At 39.6% G+C, this 11,743-nt stretch overlaps 1 protein-coding gene across 1 annotated transcript; it reads right to left on the reverse strand.

Annotated features, from left to right (window-relative positions):
- Nucleotides 1-6,883: 6,883 nt before the first annotated feature.
- On the reverse strand, nucleotides 6,884-9,724 carry LOC132118633 (eukaryotic translation initiation factor 4E type 2-like). Its single transcript, XM_059528601.1, has 7 exons — nucleotides 9,513-9,724; nucleotides 8,858-8,957; nucleotides 8,639-8,773; nucleotides 8,446-8,550; nucleotides 7,822-7,974; nucleotides 7,609-7,745; nucleotides 6,884-7,072 (listed from the first exon to the last, which is right to left on the reverse strand). The coding sequence occupies exons 1-7, from the start codon at nucleotides 9,527-9,529 to the stop codon at nucleotides 7,033-7,035; spliced, it is 687 nt and encodes a 228-aa protein (XP_059384584.1). The 5' UTR covers nucleotides 9,530-9,724; the 3' UTR covers nucleotides 6,884-7,032.
- Between the last annotated feature and the right edge of the window lie 2,019 nt (nucleotides 9,725-11,743).

The raw sequence follows: 11,743 nt of genomic DNA on the forward strand, positions 1-11,743 counted from the left end.
TAAGTCCTTTATTATTTTCCATTATGATAAATGATGTGTTTGAAGATTTGGATAATGGGCTGGGCCTCTCACTCTTCGCTGATGATGGGGCAATCTGGAAAAGGGGAAGGAATATTGATTTTATTGTGAAAAAATTACAGGAGGCTATTACAATAGTTGAAGAATGGTCATATAAATGGGGTTTTAAATTCTCAGTTGATAAAACAAAAATAATGTTGTTTACAAGGAAGAAAGTGGGAAGTGAGGTCAAACTAAAATTATATAATCAAGAACTGGAAAGAGTAAAATATTTTAAGTTTTTGGGGATATGGTTTGATGAAAGAGTTACGTGGGCGGTGCATATTCAGAATATAATAAATAAATGTAAGAAAATAATAAATACAATGAGATGTTTAGTTGGTAGTGAGTGGGGAGCAGATAGGATGGCATTAAAGGCCATGTATAATGGATTGATTAGATCTGTGTTAGATTATGGGTGTGTGGTTTATGGATCAGCTGCAGAAACATCTCTTAAAAAGTTAGATAATATACAGAATCAGGTATTTAGACTATGTACAGGAGCTATAAAAACTACTCCAATTACAGCGCTACAGGTGGAAATGGGGGAAATGTCTTTGGAAATGAGAAGGGTACAGCTATCATTGAATTACTGGGTTAATTTACAAGGCCATAGTCAAGAGCATCCTACACTAGACACGTTAAAGCCATGTTGGGAGAAAGAGAGGAGGAAAACTAAAAGTTTTGGATGGACTGTGATGCAGAAAGCCACAGAACTTAAAATTAATCAATTAAATGTTAGTCCTACTGTTCCATTACCAGTAATAAAACCTTGGGTACTTCAGATGCTATAGTTGATTTTACATTGTTAGAACAGAGAAACAAGGGAGAGGAATGTAATTCATATAATGTACAGACATATATTAATGAGTACTACAGTTATGTTCAGATATACACAGATGCATCAAAGAGTTCAGACAACAAGATAGGAGTAGCATTTACTGTCCCAGAGTTTCATTTATCAATAAGGAAAAGGATCAGTGATGAGCTATCTGTTTATACAGGGGAAATGGTTGCATTATTATTAGCAATACAGTGGATAGAAGAAATAAGACCTGTGAAATCAGTTATATGTTCAGACTCATGTTCATCATTGGCTAATTTACAATACAGTCATTCAGAAAGTAGACCAGATATTTTAATGGAGATAATGCAAACAATATACAGAATTCAAATGATGGGGATTACAGTAGTATTTTTGTGGGTGCCTGCACATGTTGGTGTCCAAGGAAATTAAATTGCAGATAAAGAAGCAAAAGAAGCAGTTAAAAACAATGACATTAATTTAATTGTTAATTTAAGTAAGAATGAAATAAAGAGTATTATCAAGAAGAGACTAAAGGAAAGGTGGCAAAAACAGTGGGGCAAGGAGAAAAAAGGTCGGTGGTTCTATAGAATTCAAAGGAAAGTGGGAGAGATGAGAATTGCAGGGAAGAACAGGAGAGAAGAAATTGTAATATCAAGGATGAGATTTGGACACACAAGATTAAATAGTACACTTTATAAAATGGGTAAACATGATACGGGAAGATGTGATTATTGTGGGCAAGAGGAAACAGTAGAGCATGTTTTAATGCATTGTCAGAAATATGAGAATGAAAGAAGGTTGTTAATTCATAATTTAAAAAAAATAAAAATGCAATTTATACCAAAGTATATTCTGCAAAATAACTCGAGAAATGAGTGTTATAATTTTATTCTTCAGTTTCTTGTGGAATCTAATCTGTGGGAGAGAATTAAAAAAAAAAAAAAGTCATCTTGATCCACACTCCATACCAGTTGGTGGCGGAAATACACCATTGTGTTCTGTGTCAACCGCCAATAAAATCCAAGAAGAAGAAGAAGAAGATCAGCAGATCCAGTCCACAGACTGGCTGTGTCCAAATTCAGGGTCTGCATCCTCCTTAGGATCCTTCCTACCCGGTTGAAGGAAGAGGGGTCCTCCGACGACCGCGAAACCTGGAAGTCGGTGTTTGTGAATTTGGACAGCCTACCCTTCTTTCAGTTCCCTCCCTTACCCGTTGCTCATATCCTGTCGCCTAGCAACCGTGACAGCGCTAAGCAAGAAGCGGGAACATGGACAAACAAAGTTATTCTCCTCATTTTAAATCTTTTTGAAGGAATAAAGCAATTAAATAAATCAAATACTTTCTTTGCTCGTTGTCGGAGAGTTTTTTTTTTATATCAGACTACAAGACAGTCATATCCAGGTAAGCCATTATAGCCTATTTTCATTTATGTTTTAAAACAAAATGCCTAACTAGACAACCACTGAAAAAATATATTTTTTTGAAAAGCCAGTTTTTAAAAAACGTACTCCTCTCCCACTCCGCTACCGCTCGCTTCGTCCGCCATTACCGTCTGCCGAAAAGAATTATGGGATAGGTAGGACGGGAAAGGATCCACCACACCCATCCTTCCAATTCGGGGAAAAGGAGGACGTATTTGTGGGCCGCATTTGAAGGATCCTACGAATTTGGACAGCCTTCCCGCGGCGCTGTGACGTAACATCCTTCAAATGAGTACTCCGAAGGATGCAGACCCTGAATTTGGACACAGCCAGACTCACACTCAGCAGTGTGTGTGTGATCAGCACGTGTGCAGCTAAACACACACTTAAACATGAAAGAAGAACACTTTAAGACAGTCTTATCTCCAGCAGGGGCGGAGCCTATATGTCAGTAAAACACACTTTCCTGTCCCATTAGCTGATTTACTTTGCTCACGGTGCATACTCTTCAACAGTACACAGATCTGTTGTGCACGCCCTATCACTTCATCATAAATAACCCGCACAAGAAATATGAGCATACATACCCAGTTCTGTCGTCAGTCATGCAATGTCCAGAAAGATGATTAAAGCTGCAAACTTTGCATGTATACGCATTATGCAAGAACGTTGTTTAAATGCATGTTCTAAAATATATTCTATAATTCGAGAATACCTAAGGCACAAACTGATATGTATTTTTATTTGTAATTTAATGCATAGATAAATGTGAGCACAGTGCACTTATACTAGTATAAGTGTACTGTGTTCAGATTTATTTGTGCAATAAATTACAAATTTTACAGATCTAGTAGAACATATATGAAAATTGAAATGCATAAAATAACAAATTTTATATCCTGGCATTTATGTCTACTGTTGACTTCCAGCCATTTTCACATCTTTCTGCGTGTCTCATCCATTAGTATGCAATATTGGAGAGCAAGCATTGGGGAGTTTTGAGAAGTTGAATGAGCAATAAAGCTATAGTGAGCCCCTTTATAAAATACAGGAGGTGAAGAATAATACATGTTTTAGAATAACTACATGTTCAAATGGTCATATTCACTCAGTATTACTTGATCTTCACAAATATCTCAATTACAGTTTAGCAGAAATTAATTGTACTTTGTTGTGTTTTTGAAACGAAAACAGTCCAGTACATTATAGTCAAACACCCCAGACTGGTCGCTGACCCCCCCCCTGGACACCCCTATGAAAACATCCCGGCTCTGCCACTGATCTCCAGACTCTCTGACTAGAGGTCTTCACAGTGCACCCGAGACCCGTCGACCCGGGACGGTCGGGTCCGAGTCTATTACTTTGGGTCCCGGGTCTGTTTAACATTGTGTGTAATACCCGTGCGATCGGAGTCATCGGACTCGGAGAACACCCGGCCGTGATCAGACACTGCTTGTGTTTTTTGTAACTTGCAACTTGTAAAATTAGGAAAAGAACAGAGTGAGCAAAAAAAAAAAAAAAAAACAGCGATCTCTCTCTCTCTCTGCCGTTAGAAGCAGAGCGCGCAGAATGCAAGTGCCCGCACGGTAATAATGCTTGCAGACTTGACACACTCATATTTAATATATTTCAAATCAGCAACACAATCTGAGGTGAACTGTCACATGAATGTTTTCTATGACCCTCAAATTGCGTTAAATCATATTTTAGGATGATCCAGCTAACACGCATGTGCAGTCTCGAGCGCGTGTCATGTTTCTATGGCAACCAATGAGGGACAAACCGCGCTTTACATTTTCTCCCATTTTTATACTAATATAAATAACCCGTTTAATCTTAAAGTGTTAGTGGTCAGATTCAGACTCGACGCAGAGCAGAGAGCACAGAGATGATGGCGTCAGCGGCCATGGCATTGCACGAGCGATCGTTATTATAGTTCAAAAGGGCAAACAGTCGAAGTTATTATGCGAGTTAACCGGAGACTGTATAAAAATATGGACGTAGTGTCCGTGACGTCACCCGTAGACTCCTGAAGAGAGTTTTTGAAGCCTAAAGTGTGTAGAGCGGGCTGTCGCCATCTTGGCAGTGCGTCACCGCGCGACTCTGCCGGACAATCAAAAATGGGCAAAAAGGCGGGAGCTAGTTGCTGTAGCCACGCCCACCTAGCGCGACGGCAGTGTCAGCAGCGGCAATCCACCTGTCACTCAAGTGGCTACGCCCTTAATTATGCATAACTTTAAGACTTAATATAATTTAAACGGATGAGTTATAAAAAAATTCACCCCCCTCACAGTTGTCATGAAGGGCAAATTTAGCTATTTAGACCAAAATAATTTTTTGAACCAGGCTGTAAACATGTTTTTTCCTGCTGTAAATTTGGGCATTTTAACATGGGGAGTCTATGGGACTGACTCCCTTTTGCAGCCAGCCTCAAGCGGCCAGTCGATGAATTGCAGTTTTAGTCACTTCCTTATTGGCCTCACGAGAGAGAGCGGGAGGTTGGCGCTCGGAGTTAACTCGAGTCAGTATGTGCACAGCTGCATTTGTCATCCGTCACCGTGACAGCAAGTGGAACTTTGAAGCTGAAACAATGAGTGGATTCAGCTTGGACTTGGAATAACGAGCGGAATAACATGGATAACTTTCTTGTCTGAAGATTATAATGCATCACAGGCAGTCAGGTACTCCTTAATGTGATTATAATGCATCACAAACTACGGCTCCTTAAATTAAGATATAGGTTTTTTTTTCCGCAACATGTTTATTGACTTGTAATAGCAATTTAAAATGGAATATGTGACAATCGGGTCCAGTCGGGTCTGTGTCTTCCCGACGGGTTCGGGTCCAGCTTTCAAATAATAGACGGGTCCGGGTCGTTTCAGTGTAGTACATTACGGGTCTCTTTCGGGTTCGGGCACAAATCTTTGGACCCGTGAAGACCTCTATCTCTGACCTCTATCTCTGACCCCTATTAAGATCTCGTCCACAGGGTCACCAGGAGCTGAAGACACACACAGGAAGGAGTGTGTGAGTGTACTCTCATACACAACACACACACCCACACTCACACCACGACAGGTGAATCTGATTAATTATTCAATGTTTCTCCAGAAAATATACTTCTGCAAGGAAAACTATATTCCCGGAGGGTGACATATTTTTTCTGAACTTATTGATATTGTTTTCTTTGTATGTATGGATCACGTGGAGTGTTATCGACATCTGGTGAACATTTCAAGTCAACAGCACCTTTACAAATATATTTACTGAGAAATATTGTGACGTGTTCAATACTGACTTACCCAGTTTACACACACACACACACACACACACACACACACACACACACACACAGACAGAGAGATGGTTCAATATATGTATTTTGCAGCACAGAAGCAGTCATCAGTGTCACAGACGTATATTTGCAGAAATAGACAGCAATACACTGTATGAGCCACAATTACACATTTCTCTTATGCCAAAAATCATTAGGATATTAAGTAAAGATCATGTTCCATGAAGATATTTAGTAAATCTCCTACTGTAAATATATCAAAACTTAATGTTTGATTAGTAATATGCATTGCTAAGAACTTCATCTGAACAACTTTAAAGATGATTTTCTCAATATTTAGATTGTTTTGCTCCCTCAGATTCCAGATTTTCTAATAGTTGTATCTCAGACAGATATTGTCCTCCGAACAAACCACACATCACTGGAGAGATGATTTATTCAGCTTCAGATGATGCATACATCTCAATTTCAGAAAATTCCCCCTGACTGGTTTTGTGCTCCAGGGTCATTTTGTTTTGGTGTTGATTATATCGGTTATATGACAACAGCAAAAAAACTAAGAAAAAAAAAAAAACTTAAAATAATTAATAATTAATCAAACCTGACGCAGAGTGAACGTCATGAATGAAGTATTGTGTTCAGAATAAACGCTGTATTTCTCTGAGGAGAGTTTCTCAGTGACACAATGAAGATCTTCACACACTTCTACAGTTTCAAACTCGAGAGTTTAGAGTTTGTTTACCGTCTGAGTGTCTCGCGCTTCAAATCGCGCCGTGACCGAAGCGGAAACGCGTCATCAAACCGCCACGCGACAAACAAAATACACTTCATCTGAAACCGGTGAAGATCATAAAAGCTGTACATCAGCTTGCAGTATGTTGATAAAACTAAACAAGTTTTATATGCAGTCTATTAGTTGACATTAATAATCATTATTACTATATCAAGAGCAATAATCGACAGTAATGGTTTTTTATCACAACACTGCAGTCATAGCTTCAGTTTTTAAACATAAAACAATTTGAAACAATTAATTGTGATTGGAAACAGATAGAATTATTAAAATAGTGATTAAAAATGCTCTCACGAATGTAAAAAATAAAATAAAAATGCCAGTGGAAATCAATGACCTCTTAATGGAAAAGTTTATTTCTGACCCCGCTGTGAAATGAACAAATAAACAGGAACTGAACTGTGCAGAGAAACTCTTTAATCATGTCTCCTTACAAACACACACTGAATCTGAAGTAACGAGTTACTGACGAATTAACCAGGATGAATGGAACTCGAGGAATGATCCTGGACAGTGTCCTCACACACACACACTCACACACACACACACACTCACACACACACACACACACACACACACACACTCACACACACACGCTCACACCGCTGCTCGGGCTGTAAAAGGGAAAGTGTCCGTATGAATATTATTTCCATGTCTTCACAAAGTGATCTTGGTGTTCCTGAAGCTGGAGTTATCTCTGAAACACAAGAAGCAGACGAGATCTGATCTAAACCCACTCAAGATCAAGATGTAGAGTAAACCTCTCTCAGTGATCAAGACATAACACAGATGTTAGTAACATCTCAATGTGTGTATACTGGAATAAAAGTAGGAGGAACTGAATTATATTACATCAGACGACTGAGATCTGAGCGTTGATTACTACATCTGAAAAAAGCTTGTATTAACTTTTAATATTATAGTAATTAACCAAGAGGTAATTGTGAGTTATCGCACAATTAAGACTTTTTCTGGAAAAAAATTCCCTTTAAATTTCCTACCGCAAATATATCAGAACTTAATGTTTGATTAGTAATATGCATTGCTAAGAACTTCATCTGAACAACTTTAAAGATGATTTTCTCAATATTCAGATTGTTTTGCTCCCTCAGATTCCAGATTTTCCAATAGTTGTATCTCAGACAGATATTGTCCTCCTCACAAACCACACATCACAGGAGAGATGATTATTCAGCTTCAGACTGACTCGTGTGTCTCAGGTGAATGACGTACTTGAGGCTGTCGTTGTGTGTCTTGTACTCCATGATGGTGTTGGGGGGCAGGTTGAGCACGCGCCGCAGTGTGTCTCGTATCCGTGACGTGGTCACCTGATCGTTGGCCGTTTTATTCCAGATGGACAGAATATCCTCCTGCGGACACACACTGGGGTCAGACTCACACACACACACACACACACACACAGTGATGAGGATGCTGGTCAGTCACCTGGAAGCGGATGGACACCACCACCCCGCAGATCTCCTCGCCCACCATGAACTGCTCGCCCAGCATGGCCAGGATGATGTTCTCCCAGAAACGAGACGCCAGACCCTTCCTCAGCCGGATGATCCACTTCCCTCCGTTCTTATTGGCCTCGTCCTGATTCACACAATCAACAGAGAACCGGAGAAGAGGAACACACTTAACTCAGCTTACATTACCGCATCAACAACTAAACTTTCCACATCTGCCTGTTTTTGCTATTTTCTCAAGTGATATACGTATATAATTTGAAAAATCTTTTTTTTTTTTGAGCGAGAAAAAGAATTGTACGTAATCATGGAAAGTTTTATTGATATTTCTCAACTCAGGATCATCTAATGAGCTAATATTAGTGTAGGATGAAGCTCCAGGGCTGTGAGTTAAGATCACAGCAGCTCTTCAATCTGACTGAACGAGACATGAGTTAACATGAAGATCACATCCATCACATTATGATGTGTTTCACTGCATACCTGCCAGCCAATCACAATCCAGCATTCAGACACACCATGGAATAAAATATAGATATATATATTAATGACTTGTTTGTTAGCATGTAGACACATCCAGGGACACACACACACACACCTCCCACATAGGTTTGATTCCCTCTTTGAAGAGGTGGAAGTCGCTGTGTCCCGTTAGGTCTCCGGGTCGCACCAGGTGACTGTAGAGCTTCCAGAACTGCTCCACCTGAGGAAGGACACACACACACACACAGTCAGACACACACACACACACGGATCTGGACCAGAACTGAAGCTCCGAGTGAGTGTCTGACCGACGCCACCGTCCCCATCTGTCTGATGTTCTGCTCGTAGCTCTGTGTGTTAGCGGGTCTGCTGGGGGTCCGGCGCGAATACCAGAACGTGTAGTTATACTGCAGCGGGTGCTCGCCTGCGCCGGGGGTCACCGTCTGACACACACACACACACACACGGGTGAGGCCTTCATCATGACATCGATGCATCATTTTATATGATGTGTGTGTGTGTCTCACCTTGCGTCTGATGTTGTTGTTGTTGTTGTTGATTGATCCTCCGTCGCTCTCATTACTGTCCTTCATCTCCTCCTCCTCACCACAGTCTTCCTCCTTTAAACTACAAACACATTTACTGTCAAAATACTGTAAAATCAGCACTTTATTATGCTCAGACTGAAACATTATCAAAAAAAGATTAACCTTATTCAAATGTAAAAGTTAATAGTATTATAGAAATGAATTAATAAATGTTATATTTTTAAAGGTTACAATTATATGTTGATTAGGTATAATGATTCTAGTGTAATTAAATTATATATATTTTATAATTTTGACCAATACAATGCTTCTGTGCTCTCTCTGACACACACAAATCTATTACGAAAACTGACCTTGATTTCACTACAAATAAAAGCAAGAAATCTTACTATAGTTAAAGCAAGGTATTTGCAGTAAAACTGTGGTTATACAAATAACAAGAAATACGCAAAAAAACATGATTATTAATTAATATAATAAAACTATGGTTTATTTTTGTTAGATGTAACGCTATATATATAACTATCCTATATATACACTTATCATGATTTTATATACTTAATCTACTTATACTATAAATTGTCAATGTTGTGAATCAGAGATTAGTTTAATTAGCCGTTAGCCGCTAACTTACTGTTCAAACTCGTTCATTCCGTTTGTCTTTTTCCCTTCTTCTTATAAACTCTTTTATACAACGTTAGCTGCGATATTATATTTTTGACAATACTAACAATATAACACAATCAGATCATAATGTTCGTAATTCAAAGAGCAGATAACAAACTGAACGGCATGCTACCCTGAAGCGAGCGCTCTCACTGCGCATGCGCGAAACTAACAACACACACACGGCACCCGAGAGAGGACAAACAACAGAACGAGACGAATCGCGTTTCAATGACGCAGCAAGAGAACGATGTGAACAGACATAATAATATAATAAAATACACGCTTTCCTGAAAATCTAAATCCCTCAAAATATCACTTATAAACATTAAAACAAAATGTGACCCTGGAGCACAAAGCCAGGATCTGTTCGTCTGAAACTGAGATGTACACATCATCTGAGAGCAGAATAAATCATCTCCATTGATGTACGAGTGTCGAATAAACATAGAGGAGGCGATCAGAAGGGTGTTTCTGAGCTCCAGTGCCTGTGGAGAAACAGGAAGTGTGCTGGGGACTTCCTGTCCGTGTGATCTGAGTGTGTTTATCACCTCGTCTGCTTTATTAACACCAATAGTGTGAGATACACTGCTGCTGCTCTGAAGAGACACACACACAGGTTTCTGGTTCATTAGCTGAAGGTCAAAGGTCAAATGTGACACACACACACACACACACACACACCTCTCTGTCTCTGCGGAAGCTTTTAATCCCGGTTCGAAAGGAAAACAAACTTTCCCCCATGTGAGTCAACACAGTGACAGACAGCAGCTGAGAAAACAGACGGGATCATGGGAAATAAAGCTGAAGCGGGTCATATACAGCTGCACTCACACACACATCTGGAGAATCACCTTCGTACAGTCTCTTCTGCTCACCACAGCTGCATTAGTTTGATCAAAACTACAGTAAAACAGTGAAATATTATTCTACTGTGAAACAGCTGTTTTCTGTGTGAATCTCTGTTAAAGTGTCATTTATTTCTGTGATGCACAGCTGTATTTTTCAGCATTTTAAGGATTCACAGTTGAACAGAAAGTTTAGAAGAACAGCATGTGTTTTAATTAGAATGTATTTACTGTAACATTTGATCAGTTTAATGCATCCTTGATTAATAAAAGTATGTAAAAAAAAAGTATTATATGTATATACATAAAAAAGAATCTGTATTATACTAAGAGATATTGTTTGTTTCTCTCTCTCTCTGTGTGTGTGTGTGTGTGTGTGTGTGTGTGTGTCGCTGCAGTGTGCTTTGTGTCCAGCAGAGGTCAGGCTCTTAGCGCTCTCATTCATTCATTCATTCATTCATTCATTCATTCACAGTCTAATGACTGAACAGAGACTGCAGAGAAGAGTAAAGAGTGTGAGAGCAGAACACAGCCCAGAGATCCAGCAGTCAGTCAGAGATTGTTGATCTCTTCTCTAACGAAGAACAGAGATGAAACCCAGGAGAGATGCTGTGTGCTGTCACTCACAGAGATGATTGAGGTCATACCTGCTCTTAAACACACATCAGATTACTGAGAAACCAGATAAGAACCAGATCAGCGGATACTGCCATGATCAAAACAACACCAAACACTGAACTAAACTACACCTCGACCCTCCACAACAACCGTCTGATGAGTAATATCTGCTGCAGGATTTACTGTCAAACTATCTTCATACAGGACACTTCTAGTACAATTCACAAAGAATGCAGAAAAGCTAGTTGCATTCATGACCTCTAGACTGGACTATTGTAATGCACTTCTAGGTGGTTGTCCTGCTTCGTCAATAAACAAGCTACAGGTCGTCCAAAATGCAGCAGCTAGAGTCCTTACCAGGTCAAGAAAATATGATCATATGACCCCAATTTTACAGTCTCTGCACTGGCTACCTATTAAGTTCTGTATCAGTTACAAATTATCATTACTTACCTATAAGGCCCTAAATGGTTTAGCTCCTGCGTACCTAACTAGCCTTCTACCACGCTACAACCCATCACGCACCCTAAGGTCACAAAACGCTGGACTTTTGGTAGTTCCTAGGATAGCAAAGTCCACTAAAGGAGGTAGAGCTTTCTCACATTTGGCTCCCAAACTCTGGAATAGCCTTCCTGATAATGTTCGGGGTTCAGACACACTCTCTCTGTTTAAATCTAAAACACTCTCTCACTCTCTCTCTCTCACACACACACACACACTCACTCTCACTGTC

This window comes from Carassius carassius, chromosome 37 (genome assembly GCF_963082965.1).
Source record: "Carassius carassius chromosome 37, fCarCar2.1, whole genome shotgun sequence".
Taxonomy (NCBI): Eukaryota; Metazoa; Chordata; class Actinopteri; order Cypriniformes; family Cyprinidae; genus Carassius; species Carassius carassius.